This window comes from Echinops telfairi, unplaced genomic scaffold (genome assembly GCF_000313985.2).
Source record: "Echinops telfairi isolate 266 unplaced genomic scaffold, ASM31398v2 ScPeMD7_443;HRSCAF=831, whole genome shotgun sequence".
NCBI classification, from domain to species: domain Eukaryota; kingdom Metazoa; phylum Chordata; class Mammalia; order Afrosoricida; family Tenrecidae; genus Echinops; species Echinops telfairi.
Window position 1 is genome coordinate 21,522,490 of NW_022104341.1, and position 18,415 is coordinate 21,540,904.

At 36.7% G+C, this 18,415-nt stretch overlaps 1 protein-coding gene across 4 annotated transcripts in view; it reads right to left on the bottom strand.

Moving 5' to 3' along the window:
- Nucleotides 1-18,415, bottom strand: part of PTBP2 (polypyrimidine tract binding protein 2) — a 70,668-nt gene that overhangs the window by 25,367 nt on the left and 26,886 nt on the right. For all 4 annotated transcript variants that reach the window (XM_004699242.4, XM_004699241.4, XM_004699240.4 and 1 more), the window contains exons 3-6: nt 3,642-3,814; nt 2,385-2,528; nt 835-999; nt 634-744 (exon numbers count right to left, since the gene is read on the bottom strand). In XM_004699242.4, coding sequence (XP_004699299.1) covers nt 634-744; nt 835-999; nt 2,385-2,528; nt 3,642-3,814 — 593 coding nt within the window. The remainder of the gene's footprint in view (nt 1-633; nt 745-834; nt 1,000-2,384; nt 2,529-3,641; nt 3,815-18,415) is intronic.

Consider the following 18,415-nt stretch of genomic DNA (forward strand, 5'->3'; position numbering starts at 1 on the left):
CAATAAGGGGAACAGTGATACTAGGAGGGTAAGGGTTGGGGGCTGGGGAGATAGTAAGGGAGAACTGATCAGGAGGATCAATGTATGGCCCCCCATCCCAGGAGAACAAACAGAAGAAAAGTGGGTGAAATGAGGCAGCAGTTGGTGTAAGACATGGGGGGAAAAAAAATTTATAAGTTATCAAGGGGGCGGGGGAGGGTGCAAATTGAGGATCTGATGCCAGGGGCTCAAGTAGAAAGAAACTGTTTTGAAAAAGATAATAACATATGTACAGATGTGTTTGACAAAATGGATCTATGTATGGATTGTGATAAGAGGTGTAAGAGCCCCCAATAAAAAAAAAGAAAAAATAGTGAGGAAAACCTAAATCTGTGACACCCTTCAAGAAAATTTCTAGTGTATCTGCTGTGTTAAATTTTTGGTTACATAAGCAACATTAAATATAAGCTTAAGCAAATTGACGTCCCCACCCCCAGCCATTTTTTATGCCAAATATTACGGTTTTCTAAAAAGCCTGTAGACATACCTGTTATGTGGATAATGCTACATACTACCATAAGTTAGGTCAATATTAATAGCAATGTATCTGTTAATTGAAATGTACTATCATCTAAAAAGAATCTCTAGACTTACTAGTTTTGCTTGTTGAGCATTTACAGGATCACCATACTGGAGCAAAGCTTGAAACTGGTTATTTTTTGTAAATGTGATTATCTTCAATACAGCACCAAATTTAGAAAATATCTGTTAAAACATTAAATTCAAAATATTATTTCTGTACTGTCAATAGATCTCTACCGTAAGAGGTGAATGTGCAAATTAAATTGAACTTACTTGGTGAAGAACGTCAAGTGTTACAGGGTAGTACATATTGTCAATAATTATCCTAAGTACTGGACTCTGGGCTGGAGTCACCGCACTCTCACTAACTGCGGTGCCACTGAGAGGAGTATTTGCTGTCTGCACAGCGGTCACAGCTTGAAGTACAGCTTGAGCACGCTATCAATGGAAAGGAAAGATAAGTACTTTACACAGCCATTATAGACTTTGCTATATTTTATTCTATCGACTCACTTCTTTCTAGAACACGGATTAAACAAAATTTAATACTCCACTAATGTTCTTGAGCATATACTACTACAAGCCCAATTCTGTCTGTGTACAATTCAAACTCTACTAATACTTCATAACAATTATTTAGGGTTAGGGAACAATGGTGCAAAAGAACACACTTGATTCACATAACCAGAAAATGTTTTAAACAAACACATAAGAACAGAAATTCATTACAGACAGCAACATGGAAATTAATGAATTATCTAAGACAATTCTATAGAGTTTGTTATAGTTGTCCTTCGGTATTTGTGAGGTGTTTGTTCTAGGACTCCCATCGTGGATACCAAAAAATAGGAACCTCAAAAGCTCTTTCTATAAAAGTTTAATAAGTACATCTAACCTACACAAATACTCTTGTATACCTTAATTTTTTATCACCTCCAGATTTCTTAGAATACTAGTATAATATATAAGTATAATAGTATTTTAGACCCTCCACTCTTAGCCTTTGAGGGATGTATTTGATAATGTCATTTTTCCCCGAGTGTTTTCGATCTGCAGTAAGTTGAGTCAGTGGATGCAAAGCTGGCAGATACAGAGGGTTGACAGTATTTCTAAACAATGCTGCTGAACATCTGAATGTGTTTACTTGTGTCACAACAGATATGTATCAGACATATCATGGTAACATGGTTTAAAACATATCTGCTTAATACATACCATATGTCTGATACATATCTGTTGTGACACACATAAACACATTTTTCTCAAGTATGTAATTAGGAGTTAATTTACTGAGTCAAAGAATATGCACATACTCAGTTGTAGTATATATCCTAAATTTTACACGATTCTAGTACTTACATTCCTACTATTTGATATAAGAGTGTGCACTTCCTTATGTTGTCACCAACACTAAGCATTACCTGGCATTCGAATTTTAGCCAGTCTTGGTAGGTATACAGTAATTTCAGACTGTGATTCCAATTGGCATTAAAGCCACTCAATCCAAACCTAATCCACTCTTTGTAGATCACAGAATGGCTTTCTGGAAGAAGAAAAGGTAAAGGGAGACCTAAAGATGTTTAGTAACTAGGTATGTGAAGTATGTGAAGGGTAGAGGGCAGGCAGACCATAACGTTCCAGGGGGTGGGCAGACCATAATGGTTCCAGGTAAAAGTGACAGAATACACAAAAGACTGACAATAAGAAAACACATACACACACACACACACATTCTAGAGAGCTAAACATTTTATTTTCTGTTAGTATGTTTATGAAATTCCTAACGGGTTCTAGGCCATTTTATTACACTGACGCATACTCACTTGGTTTAATGTATTATCTGTCTTTAATTCTTTGTGATTCGAGTACTGGATATAAATGGGTTGGTTACGAAGATGAGGTGTCACAGCAGAATAATAATTAACCATAGTAATAGCTGCTTCCTCTGTTGCTAGTTCCAAAAATGCCTGAAATAAAATTAAGCAACAAAAAAATAGACAAGAAAATAGGCATTAAATTCAAATAAATATCATCTGTATAAGCAATTCATCTGATTTTTAAAGCAATGTTCAGAATATAACCTTTCAAATTGCATTCAGATGTTCTAATAAGTAGAATCAGAAATCCCTTATAAGCTTAAGAATGTTTAAAGTGAACCTAAAAAAAAGTTGAGCCATATAGTAGTGCTTTCACTTTTAAGCACAATCATCTGTACCTCATGATTCTATCCCCCATAACAAAGCTAGAGAAAATAAAACCTAAACCATTTCTAGCATTAAATACCCTACTCCTAACAGAGAACATACATAGGAGATGTCAAGAAAAATTTATAAGGCTATGCAATTTTAAAAGCAAAGAAAAATATTTAAGCATCAAACATCAGACCATTAGTGACATTAACCATATTCAATACCAATAAGTAAACTCATTACCATTGAGTCAATTCTGACCCATAACGACCCTAATAGACAGAGCAGGGTTTCCGAGCCTGTAACTCTTTAAAAGAACAGAAATCTCATCTTTCTTCCACAAAGCAACTGGTGGGTTCAAAGTGCTCACTTGTGGTTAGCAACCCAATACACAACCAACCACACCACCGGAAATACTAAATTTAGTTTTTAGTTTACCTTGACCCTAGCGCGTTAATGAATCTACTCAATGAAGACTATCCAGGATCAATGAATAATTTATTCTAATGTTCTCATATAAATAATTCTAGGGGATAATTTTATGAGATTACAAACTATTACTACTCTTTCTACTAGTTTCAGTTACTACAAGGTTAACAATAAAAGAAATGCTCTATTTTGACTTTCCACAGCCTCAATAAAATAATTATTCAATTAAGAGTATTAAAATGAATTCAGAAAGGGCAAGATCTGAAAACTATGATGATTCACCTATTCTGATTTTCTAGCATTAATTTCCCACAAAGCTACCAGGAGAATAATACTAGGCTTAAACTTCAATGATTTTCTTTCATAAATTTAACACAACACTGGACCCCTTACTATATTATCATTGATGTCAGCTGCATTAGTTTGAGGTTAAACATTTAATAAACCTTGAAAAACATGTACCTGATTTTTTCCTTTCAGCATAAGGATGTTGGTCACCTTACCAAAAGGTAAGCCTAAAGCAATAACTTCAGTTTCTGTCACTTCACCAGGCAATTTTCGGATATGCAGTACACGAGAAGGAGCACCATCCATTTTATCTTCTCCTTTAAATTTTTTACTATCATTTCCATTGGCTGAAAAACATTTTCAAAATGTAATTTTCATATATAAATAAAATAGCACACTATTATTTCTTATATGTATGAAACAAAACAAAAAATTAAAACATTGTCGAGTGTACTGGAATTGCTCTTAAAGAATAACAGCTTTCAAAGGAATGGAGAAATATACCCACCAATTATTAACAAATGAAATTATCATCAACTAGTTAAAGACTGAGGCCAACCAATGTTTCTGAATGATAACATGAAAAAAATAATAAACGACCCGCAAAAACATTAGAAGCTGTTTTATAAAGAATTTTCCCAAAAGCTAAAGATACAATTAGCATGCAATTTGAGAATATTAACTCTGTAGGACAAGGTAGAACTGCCTCTTTGGGTTTCCAAGGCTGTAAATCTTTACAAGAGCAGAAAGTCTCTAAAATACAAAGAGAGTGAAAGTGAAAATTTTGGACTGGCCAAAAAAGTGAGTTTATATTATATCTAAGAAGTTGTAAATTATTCAGTAAAAAATGTATGATATTCAATAGTAGCATCAAAGAGGCATAGTACAAGGGCGATGCTCTAAAAATGATTAACCCGAAGCCTCATTTTTGTATCATTCTGCTTAGTAGAACTGAATATTCTTTATCTAAAATGAGCCTTTCCTAATTGTCTAATACTTCCATCTTATTCTAGCTAACAAAGGAGCCTTTGTGGTGCGGTGGACTATGCACTGAGCTGCTACCTAGGTCAACAGTGCACACCTACCAGCTGCTTCTCAGGAGGCCGTCTACTTCCATAAAGAGTTAAGTCCCGGAAATCTAGAGGGGCAGTTCTATCCTACCCTATGGGATTGCCATGAGTCAGAACCAACCTGATTGCGGTGTGTTTGGATTTGGTATCTACTTAAATATTTTTTATTATCAACATCCTTTTAATATAAAATTACTCATGAGTTTGACCATTTTATTTTGGTAAGCTGATCTATTTCAATCTACAATGTAGATAGTTGCCTCGATCCCAAAGCTTCATCAAAGATAAATTATAAAATAAAACAATAAAATAGGGGGTGTTTTATGGAGAATTGTTTAAAGGGCCTATAGTCTATCAAGCAGGCCAGATCAATGGTTCTTAATCTCTTTGTAACTCAACAATCTTTCTGAGAATCTAACTAAAATGAAGATCCCTAATATATTGAGAAATACATGCATGTGCTCCACTTGGCATATACTTTCAGCTATTTCACAGAACTTCTCCTCACTGATAAAATTCTTGAGATTGTCTCAATCTCTCCATGACTTTAAACTCATTCTCTTAACCCGCTATGGGGCAGGTCTACTCTGTCACATGGGTAAGAGTCCAAATTGTCCAAATGGCAACTGAGAACAAAAATATAAAATTATACAGCATAAAGTTATTCTCAACTAAATAAGCTCTAAGTCATACTGTCTGAGTTTAAGTCTAAACCTATGATTTGTAAAGTTTGTTGCTTAAAAAAAAAACGCTTTTGATTAGGATTCTACAGGGATGAAACCCAAACTTGTGAATCTCCACACAACCTCTCACGTTATCATACACAATCATAGCTAATATTTGCTATGGTAAATAATCATAGGCATTCCTCATTTTAGTACCCTTCTAAGGGACTGTTTTTTGTGGCAATCCTGCATCAAGTAAGTATATTGGCACCACTTTTTTTTTTTAAACAGTATGTTCTCATTTTAAACGTCCATGTCACATTTTGGTAATGCATGAAACTTTTCCATAATGCTATTGCACACAGAGTAGATTACAGTTCAGTGTAAGCATAACTTATATGCATTGCTGGGAAAGAAAAAACATTCAAGTGGCTTGCTTTATTGTAATATTTGCTATTATGATGGTCTAGAACGGAACCTACATTAGCTTTGAGGTATGTCTGTATCAACACTCAGAGATAAGTGTTCAGGTTGCCTTAAACAAAATGAATAAAATCTAACACAAGGGAAAAATTAAGGCACGCATTGATTTTTTAAATATATATCAGTAGTAAAACATCTGGCAATGATCTAGACTTTGGGAGAACAGCAGTGAACAAGATGAGTAAGTGTCTAATTTTTTCCTAAATTCTAATGGGGGAACCAGAACAAGGTAATTTCTTTCAGTGATAAGTGATGTGAAGAAAGTACAATCAAGTAATGTGATAAAAAGTGTCTCTGATGAAGACTGCAAAGGGTTGGTGTCATGCCTTTATTTGATCATGAGAGAAGATGAGATAATATGTGAACCCACTTGGTAAGTTATACTTGTTATATTTTGCTTCTAAAGAGTTTCAATCAAACTGACCGCATTTAAAACATCTTTCAAGTTGGCTTTAAGTACTGAAAAGTAGTTGAGTGCTGGCTTCAGAATACAGAACCAAGAAAATCTTGCTGGCTATTCATCATTACAATATGAAAAACTACAGGGAGCTCTCCACCCCTCCTTTTAATTCTACATGACCTAAAAGGCATTCACTTAAAATCTTATGGGGGAAGAAAATATATTCATACACAGCCATTTGAACTTCTCAAAAAGAAAAGGCTATGCTTTTAATTTTGTGTTAACTTTTAATAAAATAATCATCAATTATTCTGTTCAATGAAATAGCTAAAGCAAGGAATGAAACACACACATACCTTAAAACACATAACTGGCATGCAAATACATATTCTTCCGTTGCCAAATTGCCTTTTTTGGGCAAGGTCATCCGAGTACAAAAGCCTGATAGTAGTTTGTTGCTAATGTTTGCCAGCCTCCCCACCACCCCCACCCACAATGACCTTGATTTTTTTTAAAGTAATCCAGTCAAGGGGCTAGTGAGTTATGGTATCAGGACACTCAAAACTACAAATCTTCACATTCTCCTAATCTCATCTGTCTTTTTTCTTCTAGAAGGGCAAGAAAAATCACAACAAAGAATATTAATAAAAGAGTTCTCGTGTTAAATGGTTTTTAGAATATGCCTGCCAAGAAATAGAAGGCTATGAAGAAAGTATCTTATTGTTTTAGATTTGTGTTGGATATTTTCTGGAGAGTGAATGGCGGGCATAATTACGAAAGAGAGCTAATAAATAATTTAGGGAGGAGATATACTTTGTATTATCAAAGAAAATTATAAAATTACATTGTTCTCATTTTTTGAGAAAACAGAAAAAAATTACTTTTCCTTCACATTAATATTTCACACTTATTTCAAGTTAACTACTTGCCAGTCACCTCAGAACTCCTTTTACATCCTATTCACTTCTCACATCAAATGACAGCACCACCAAACTGCCACACTACATCATTACATAACTTCCAACAACTGAGAATCCGGGCCAAGTTGACAAATATTTTAAGGGGATATAATTCAGACCATGACAGTAAGTATATAGGATGATCTAGAGATCTATCTGCTTTTATCAAAAAGGCCAAGCCAGCTATCTACCTTGTAACAACAAAATCTACACCGCTCTTCACAAAACACGATATTAAACTATTGCTTATCTTATTTTAGGAGCCCTGTAGGTGTAGTAGTTATGTGTTGGGTTGCTAACCACAAGGTCGGCAGGTAGAAACCACCAGGAGCTCCTCTGGAGGAAAAAGCTGCTTTCTACTCCTGGAAGGATTTACAGCTCAGAAATCCACAGGGGCAGTTGTACCCAGCCCTATAGAGTTGCTCTGAGTCAGCATGAACTCCATGAGGTCTTTTAGGAGCCCTGGTGGCACTGTTGGGTAAGTGCTGGATTGCTAACTTCTAGGCAGTTTAAAATCACCATCCGCTCCTCAGGAGAAAGATGAGGCTATCTACTCCCGTAAAGACTTAGAGTTTGCACTCAAGTACTCCATCAATGCAAGAATACTTTGTTCTATTAAACTGGCATTCTATGATGCTCACCTTCCTGACACAATCGCTGAAGACAAAGCGGGTGAATAAGCAAATGTAGTGAAGAAAGCTGATGGTGCCCAGCTATCAAAAGATATAACTTCTGGGGTCTTAAAGGCTTGAAGATAAACAAGCGGCTATCCACCTCAGAAGCTACAAAGCCCACATGGAAGAAGCACACCAGCCTGTGTGATCATGAGGTGCCGAAGGGGTCAGTTATCAGGCATCAAAGAACAAAAAATCATATCATTGTGTGCCACTCTCCCTGATACAATCGCTGAAGACAAATGGGTGCACAAGCAAATGTGGTGAAGAAAGCTGACGGTGCCTGGCTATCAAAAAATATAGTGGCTGGGGTCTTAAAGGCTTGAAGGTAAATAAGTGGCCATCTAGCTCAGAAGCAACAAAGCCCACATGGTAGAAGCACACTAGCCTGCGCGATCACAAGGTGTCGAAGGGATCAGGGATCAGGCATCATCAAAACAAACAATCGTATCATTATGAATGAGAGGGTGTGTGTGTAGTGGAGACCCAAAGCCCATTTGCAGGCCACTGGACACCCCCTTACAGAAGGGTCTCGGGGAGAAGACAAGCCAGTCAGGGTGTGATGTAGCAACGATGAAACATAACTTTCCTCTAGTTCCTAAATGCTTCCTCCCACCTCCCACTATCATGATCCCAATTCTACCTTACAAATCTGGCTAAACCAGAGGATGTAAACTGGTACAGATAGGAACTGGAAACACAGGGAATCCAGGGTGGATGATCCTTTTAGGACCAGTGGTGTGAGTGACGATACTAGGAGGGTGGAGGGAAGGTGGGTTCGAAAGGGGGAACCAATTACAAGGATCTACATATAACCTCCTCCTTGGGAGACGGACAACAGAAAAGTGGGTGAAGGGAGATGTCGGACAGTACATGATAGGACAAAACAATAATTTATAAATTATCAAGGGTTCTTGAGGGAGGGGGAAGTGAGGAGGGAGGGGGGAAAATGAGGAGCTGATGCCAGGGGCTTAGGTGGAGAGCAAATGTTTTGAGAATGATGAGGGCAATAAATGTACAAATGTGCTCTACACAATTGATCCATGTATGGATTGTCATAAGAGTTGTATGAGCCCCTAATAAAACGATAAAAAAAAGGAAACAAAAAAGTAAAAAAAACAAAAAGACTTACAGTTTGGTACACCTTGTACGATAGCAGCGATGCCAGTGGGTTTGGGGATAGCTTACTTCAGGAAAGTCTAGGTGGCACAAACTGTTAAGTGTTGTACTACTAAGTAAAAAGTTGGCAGTTCAAAAGTACCCAGAGGTAACTTGGAAATAAGGCTAATTTAGCAATCTGCTCACAAAAGGTAAACATTAAACAGCAGCTTTAATCGGTATATATGGGTCACTCTGAGTCATAACAGCAATAACCTGAAGTTAGGAGACCTAAGTGGCACAGTGGTTAAGTCCTAGGGCTACTAACTAAGAGACTGGTGGGTCCCATAGAAGGTCTATATCTACAACTGAAAACCCTATGAAACAGTTTTAATATGACATACATGGGTTGCCACGGGTCAGAAGTGAGTTTTATTAAGTTACCTCCTTAATCTTTAAAACAATAAAATTAAAAACTCATTACCGCTGAGTCAATTCTGACTCATAGTAAGGCAGAGTAGAACTTCCCTTTTGGGTTTCTAGGACTTTAAATTTTTATAGGAACACTCATCCTTCTCCCTCAGAACGGCCATTACACCACCAGGGCTCTCTTCAATCCCTAACCTTAGTGCTAAGGAATGTCTTCATATTAAATAACTGATTCTATGAAGGTTAAGTAAAAACATATTGCTACCAGGATTCCAGTTCATAGTTAGGAATAACTGGAAACAAGTTTCTCGCAGTAATATACTTATCTTAATTTCATTAAAATGCCTTCAAAAAAAAAAAAAGATCCATTCAAAGCAGGCTTCTGCTGGGATCTGCTAGGACAGTTCAAATCAAAGCAGAGAGCGCAGGAATTTAGGGTGTCTATCCCAAAGGGGTTATTTTGACACATTTTCTCAAAAAACAGGATAAGCATGGGGCTCATTAGATCCAAGTTTTAATAAATTTAAAACTCTACTGGTGACAAAAAGACCAATAAAATCTCACTGAGGAAATTTTTACATCATAACCAGGAACCTACTCATTCTTTTGAGGGCAGCAATGGCTGTCCTATTAAAGAACTGAATTGGGAAACCTTACCCCATATCCTCCTACAGTCATGATCTTGCCCCTTCAGATACCCTTTTGTGCCCCAAAGTCAAAGCACACTGATTGAAAAGTAACACTAAGTCCCTCAAGGAGTCAAAATAGCAGGTATGGAACAAAGGGCACAGCAGTCTTTGGGAAAGGGTTAGACATGGAACTAACACCTTCAGAAGTACATAGAGTTAAAGGGAGGTTATGTTGAGAAATTATAGTTTCATATTTTTATACTTTTAATATGCCCTAATGTAAAAATGCAAAATTTGGAGATAACAATAACTCACAATAATCAAATGAATTCTCACAGCTACCCTATCGGACTGAGTAGAACTGCTCCTGTGGTTTCTGAGGCTATAAATCTTTACCAGGAGAGTAGAGAGCCTCCTCTTTCTCCTACAGAAAGCTTGGTGGTTTTGAACTGCTGACCAACTCCACACAACTATGTGTTATTTTCACATGGATAAAACGTTAAACTCCAAAAAGGAAATGCACTGTAAAATATGTCACTTTTAGCTTCTGAAAAACTGACTCATTACCCTATCAAAGAAATAGAGAGGATTAGGTTTGCCTAGGTTATAAATCTGGTTTTTCACAGAAGATAAAAAATAAAATACTGTGGATTTCTTTTTAATTGATCCTTCACCAAAAATTGCTACCCAAAAAAACTTTTGTTCTGGGTATGTAAAACCATAGTAATTGAAATTAATGTTCTTGATAATTTATATTCAGTTGACAAGGACTGTGTAATGCATAAATAACTTACCCAAAACATCTGTGGACATGGAGTTGATTTTGAATCACAGCTCTATAAAAACTACTCTTTTTTAGGGTTTCCAAGACTAAATCTTTACAGGAATAGACAGCCACATCTTCTACCTTTGAAGACGGTGACTAGTGGGTTTAAGCCATCAACCACGCAGTCAGAAGCTCAACACTTAACCCAATACACCACCAAAGCACCTTTATACACGCTAAATGATATACAAAAAGCAAACCCATTCAAGACAAAACCCGCTGCCAATTCTGTCTGCTCTTAAGTACATAGAAATGTAATCACATAGTATGTCCTCTCATGTTCCTGACTTCATTTTCCTTTATATGTTTATTAAGATCCACTCAAGTTGTTGAATATGATGGGGTATGCAAAAAAAAAAGGGAAAAAAACTCTGCTTGGCAGAGCTTCTGTAGTTTGGCTATTTCCAGCTAGGTGAGCGTTAATCAACTCGCTCTCAATTAGTGCACCCACCAGCATTACCCAGGAAGGTTCTGTCTGGTCACAGTGAATTTTTTTGTAAAAGCAGTTTCGCTTGAACCTTGTTTTTTGTGATGGCTGATTTAAGATAACTTGCGGCTGTGAAATTCTGTTTCCTGCTTGGGAAAAATGCCACAGAAATTTGTGATAGTGAACACAGCTTACAAGGACAGTGCCATGGGAAAAATGAGTAGTTTCCTCATTAAAAAAAAAAGTGCAATGTCAACTGATGACAACCCTTTTTCTGAATGTCCGTCAACTTCCTGAACAGACAGAAGTATGGACTTGACGACCGACCACAGACCACTGAAGAAATGGGAAAGTTACCTGGATTATCTTGAAGCTCAGTTTGACGAATTTTATTAACAGAACATTTAGGAATGCGCCTCACCAGGAAAAAGACAGCTTCGAAGCAACCCAACTATTTTTCCAAGGACATTTCTCGTGAGGAACATGGTGCTGTTGGTAAGATCCCGAGAGCAAGCATCAAGCAAGCCAGTGGAAGACACCATTTTCACCTCGCCCCAAAAGCTTGTTCGGTAAAATCTAAGATCAAGACATTGCTCTTCTTCTTTTTTTTTAAATATGAGGGGGATAGTACATTTTGAGTTTGTTCTACCAGGTCAGACTATTAATTAAGCTTTCTATTTAGAGGTTCTGAAAAGATTGCATAACAGTTTGAAACAAAAAAGGCCTGATTTGTGGCATACAGGGGACTGGTTTTGCCACCATTACAATGCACCTTGCTCACACAGCCATCTGTGTGTGCCAGTTTTTGACAAAAAACAACCTGCCTATCTTGCTCCATGCACCTAACTCACCTGACCTATATCCATGCGACTTGTTTCAGCAAATGAAGGACATGAAAGGACAGCGATTTAACAATGTAGAAGAGGTGAAGAAAAAAACAAGGGAGGTACTCTCAGCCATCCAAACAGACGAGTTTGAAAAATGTTTCCAAGAATGGAATTGTAGATTTGACAAATGCATTAAGTGTAACGGAGAGTACTTTTAAGGTGATAGGGTTGTTTTGTTTAAAAAAATTTTGTTTTTAATAAATAACTTCAGGGAAAATAATTCCGGGGTTTTTTGAGTACTCCTCATATGTTTGTAACCATTCTTCTGTTATAAACAAGAAGTTATGTGCTATGTATACTATACTGTTATTTATTCCTTTTCATATCGATAAAATTTCTGAACATGAAAATGTGAGCTTATTTCTGAAACTGTTGATAAACATTTGGGGTTTTTCCAAGAAGGCCACTGTGAATCAAATTTTAAAACACACTATATAAGTCTTCTACTGAACACATGCTTTCAGTAGATAAAAATCTAGAAAACTACGTGCTTCTAAGAAACTGCCAAATGGTTTACCACACTCTCATCAGGAATGGAAAATAGTTTCAGTTGCATGGTATTGCAATCTGTTTTAGCCATTTTCATGGCTGTGAATTGGTATCAGACATTTTTTAAAATTAATTTTATTAGGGGCTCATATAACTCTTATCACAATCCATACATACATCAATTATGTAAAGCACATCTGTACATTCATTGCCCTCATCATTCTCAAAATATTTGCTCTCCACCAAAGCCCCTGATATCAGCTCATTTTCCCCTCCCTCCCTGCTCCGCCCTCCCTCAAGAACCCTAGATAATTTATAAATTATTATTTTGTCATATCTTGCACTGTCTGACGTCTCCCTTCACCCACTTTTCTGTTGTCTGTTCCCCAGGGAGGAGGTTATATGTAGATCCCTGTAATCGGTTCCTCCTTTCCACCCCATCCTCCCTCCCCGCTCCCAGTATCGCCACTCACACAACTGGTCCAGAAGGGATCATCCGCCCTGGATTCCCTGTGTTTCCAGTTCCTATCAGACATTTTAAAATTCATTCTTACTGATGACGAAAGCACCTTTTCAACTGTTTGTCACTTTACCTTATTTTGTTTATTCAAGAACTAAATGGATTGTCTATATTTAATTACTGTTGTAGATGTTATTTAGATACTCTAAATACAGGTCCCTTGACAGTTACACGTACTGTGAATATTTTCTTCCAGTTAATGCCTTGTTTCATTTCAAAACAATGTCTTTAGATATTTTATTTTGATAGAATTGAGATTGTGAATTTTTTATGGTTCAGTATTTTTATGTCATTTCTAAGAGGAATGAATCTGCAATACAATGGGGTACCAAAAAATGGGATCTCCCCCCCAAAAATTATGCATTTACATTATTTTACAAAACAATCATCACTTCCAAAGAATTTTCCATTACACGTAATACATTTGTCAAATCTGAGATTCCTTTTCTTGGAAACATTTTCAAACTCATCTGTTTGGACAGCTGAGAGCACCTCCCTAGCTTTTTTCTTCACCTCTTCTACATTGTCAAATCGCTGTCCTTTTATGTCCCTCTTCATCCGTGGAAACAAAAAGAAGTCGCATGGATCTAGGTCAGGTGAGTAAGGTGCATGGAGCAAAAGAGGCATGACAATTTTTGCCAAAAACTGGTGCACTGAGAGGGCTGTGTGAACAGGTGCACTATTGTAGGCATAAAACCAGCCCCGTCTGCCACAAATCAGGCCTTTTTGTCACACACCATTATGCTATATTTTCAGAACCTGTAAACAGAAAGCTTGATTTAACAGTCTGACCTGATGGAACGAACAAGTCGACATTTTCATCCTTTTGGGAAGTTGACAGAAGTCCAGAATGAGTTTTGTCATCAATCAACATTTCACCTTTTTTGAAACAAGAAAACCACTTGTATATTTGAGTTTTCCCATAGTGCTGTCCTCGTAAGCTGTGTTCAATATCGTAAGAGTTTCTGTGGCATTTTTCCATAAGAAGGAAACAAAATTTCACAGCTGCAAGCTGTTCTCAAATTTGCCATCACAAAAAAATGAGGTTCAAGCAACATGGCTTTCAAGGAAAAAATTCATTGTGACTAGAGGAAACCTTCTCAAGCAGCACCATTGGGTGCACTTACTTAGAGCGAGTTGCTTGATGCTCGCCTAGAGGGAAAAATGCTTTTTACAAAAGTTCCACTCAGCCTAGTGGAATTCTGTTGTTGTTTTGTTGTTGTTTTTTTTGGGGGGGGGTACCAGCTGTTTACATCCCTAGGTTGAGAACATGATTTTTCCTAAAAGTTTACTATAATAGCTTCTATGTTTACAAGTATAATTTTATCTCAAATTCATTTTTTATATATGGATTAATGTAGGGGTTGAGGCTTTTTGTTGTTCTTCACATGTATTCCGGCGACATTTGCAGAAAAAACTTTTTCCCTACTGAATATCCAATGCATCTTCATACTCGATTGACTTCCAATGTGAGCTTATTTCTGATTATTCTATGATAGTTACGATGTTAATACTATACTTCTGTGACTACTACAGGTTTTTTAATTCTAAAATTAAGACAACATGAGTGACCAATTTTTTTCTTTACTTTGTCAAAATTGTTTTGGCTACTCTCGTGTCAAATAAATTTAAAATGACAAACTTACAGTCTGATTATGTGAATTACATTAGAAATAAAACTGTAAGAAACAAGATTACCAAATATTTACAGAAATTAAACTGCACAATTCTGAACAACACATGGATCAATAAATAGAAAAAGCCTTACAAAGCCTGCTGCGGTTTTGATTGGGTTTACTTCTGGGTGTTTATGTTCTAGTTCCCCTGTGTCCTGTTGCAATGGGTTATGGAATAATTGATAGTATTCCATTTTAATTATTATACAGCCTTTCAAACAACAAAAGCAACCTGCTTTTTCAAGTACAATTCAGACACATGGTCATCTGTATCTATTTAGAGGTTATCATTTGCTAATTTTCCCAGTGGGTACAGTCTAACATTTTGAATCCCCCAGCAACTTGGCAGGAGAAAGATGTGGCTTTCCACTACTGTAGAGTTACAGTCCCAGAAACTCAGTGACTCTTCAAGGGTCACTAGGAGCTGGCACCGACTCGATGGCAGGGAGCTTTGTTTATTTTTCTTGGTATAGTAACATCTGCGAAATCTTCCTCACGATTAAGAGTATACATACAGATCCTGAACTTTCCTTGTGATTGCAATCTGCAATTCCTCTCTCCACCTCCCCCTAATTCAAATTTGAAACAACCATTGATTTGCTTTCCTTCATTAAATATTTCTTTGCATTTTTTAGAGTTATAAAAGGAGCCCTGATGGCATAATGGTTACATTTGGCTGCTGACTGCAAAGTCAGGAGTTCAAAACCACCATTTGTTCAGCAGGCAAAAAATGAGGCTTTCTATTCTCACGAAGAGCTAAGTCTCAGAAACCCACAGGGGCAGTTCTACTCTGTAGAACTATAAGGTTGCTATGAATTGGAATAGACTTGATGCCAGTAAAATATACCGTATATACTTGAGTATAAGCCAACCCGAATATCAGCCGAGGAACCTAATTTTATCACAAAAACTGCATTAAAAATGTGGTGAAAAAACTCGGTTTATACACAAGTATATATGGTAAATAGAATCCGACAGGATGGCAGTTTTTAATGTCTCTCTTCTTCCACACAGCATAATTATTTCAAGATTCAGCTCTGCTGCTGCATGTATTAATAGCTCACTCTACATTGCTGTGTAATATTCTACTTTAGTGGTAAATGGTCATTTGTTTACCCACGAAGCTCTTGATGGTCATTTAAATTATTTCCTGGCTTGAGTTTATAAAAAATAGAGTTAAAATCAATGTTGTTGTTTGCAACTATTTTTTGGTTAACATATGATTTGATTTTTCTTGAGTAAATGCCTAAGACAAACAGCAGAATCATAGTAATAAACTTTTGAAGAAACTGCCAAAAAGGTTTCAAAAGAACTTCTACCATTTTATATTTCCATCAGCAGTGTGTGTGTGTGTGTGTGTGTGTGTGTGTGTGTATTCTGGACAGAATTTTTTATAAACTATAAGTTTTGTAGAGATTGTTTGCCATTTTATGGCTTGTCTTTTCATCCTCTTTTTTAAGTCAAAGCTTTAAATTCTCATGAAGTCTAATAATCCATTTTTTTTTTTTTGTAAAGTCTACTTTGGGGAGGCATATCTTAAAAATCTCAGTTTCAGGATCCCAAAAATTTTCTCCTGTGTTTTCTTCTAGAAATTTTCCAAGTTGGATTTTAGATAAAACCAAACTTTTGTTAATTTTACATTTAGATAAAGCCAAAACTCACTGTCATCACGGTAGCATAGAACTGCCCCATTTGAGTTTCTAAGACAATTAACTTTTTCCAGGTGTAGCAAGCCCCACTTTTCTCTCTAGGAACAGCTGGTTGACGTGGCAGTTAATGCCCAACCACTACACCAGCCCTTACATTTGGAGAGTCTTATTATCCAAGCCCAATTCACAGCTACCCTAAACGGGGTTTCTGAAGCTGTAAATCTTCTTGGTGCAGATAGATTCATCTTTCTCTGAAGAGCAGCTGCTGAGTTTGAACTACAGACATTTCAGTTTCAAGTCTTATACGTCCTAGACAACAACACAAGGGCTCCCTTTCATTCCCAAAGAGTTTTGTTAGTGCATCATTTATAGAAAGGCTATTCTTTCTCTACTGAAGTCACACCTTGCACCACCTTTGTTAATAACCAGTTTTCCACATATGTGTGGGTTTATTTCTGGACTCTCTAGTCTCTATGTCAATACAATCCTCAATGGACTAATGCACTTTTATACTAATTCTTAAAAACAAAGTCTCAGATGGCCAACTTTATTTTACTCTATTGGCTTTGATCTATTGCTATGGGGAGGTGTTGGTAAGCCGATTTTGTCATCCTGTGAAGCAGACTAGAACTGCCCAAAGGGGTTTTCTATGCTGCAATTTCCACAAGAACACATAGCCGGTCTTTCTCCATGGGGCCACGGGGTGAGTTCAAACAGTCAAGGTTTCAGTTAGCAACTAAGCACTTAACTGATTTTTGTCTGATTAAGAGGCTGTTTTGAGGATTTTAATATGCAACCTTAGTGACCAGCCTATTAACATTAATATTGAATCACTCTGGTAAAATAAGAATGTTACCATCTTCAGAAGTCTACTTCTCTTTCCTTTGCATTAATTGTTGCCATAGAAGAGAGGGCTCCAAGTTGGAATTTTTCCATGAACATTTTGGGCCCCCCCACCATGTGTGTGTGCACGCACATACACATGTAAAATAAATCCCATGCTAGCCTGTCATTATCCAAAGAGTCTATTAAAAGCAAAACTAAAGTATAATAGCAGAACAATCTTTTTTGATTTATGCACCTATTTCCCATTCCCAGGTTTCTTCATTACCCCCTGTAGATTTAAATTTTTATTTATATCATTCTACTCAGCTTCAAAAAATAATTTTCTGGTTTTGTGTGCATGTTTTAGCAATGTATAGTGTTGCTGTACTGTTAAATATCTTCTTCCTGACTATATATTTCAATTTTCTACTTATGATTAGTGTTTATACTATTGACTATTGCCTGCTTAGATTCATTTCATTTTATGTATCCAACATAGAATTTATTCAAGTTTCTTAGAACTCTAGGTTGGTATTTGTTCTCTAACTTTGGCAGTTTGTGGTCATTACTACTTAAACAAAAATTCTCATTCCTCTCTATGAGATTCTAAGTATATATCAGATAACTTCATTGCCTCACTCACTGCCATTGAGTCTATTTGAATTCACAGAGGCCCTAAAGGACGGAGGACAGTGTAGAATTGTCCCTGTGGGTTCCAAGACTGTAATATGCTACATGAGTAAAAAGCTTCATCTTTCTCAGAGCTGCTGGTTGTTTTAATCTGCTGACCTTGTGGTTAGCAGCCAACCAACCAGTATGCCACCAGGGATCCCTATAGATAGACAAAACATTAAACACAAACTCACTGCCTTCTAGTCAATGCTGACTCATAGGGACCCCATGGAAGTAAAAGCCTTTTCTTTCTCCCGCAGAGCACAGGTAGTTTTGAACTGTTGAATCTGTGGATTGCATACCAACGTGTAAACACTATGTCACCAGGACTCTGTAAACAAGGGATCTTAAAAAAATAAAATTGTAGGTAAACTCCAGAATCATTTACTTCTTTTTTTCCCATGTATTTTTTGAAGATCCCTTGTAATTATTTCTCTCAGGTAAATTTAATAATTTTTAACTACCATTATTAAAGTCTTTCTTTTGCTTCCAATTTATTAATTCCATCTAGTGAATTTCAATTTCAAATTCTGTGTTTTTCCCTTAAGAGGAAGGGAAGGGGAGGTGGGG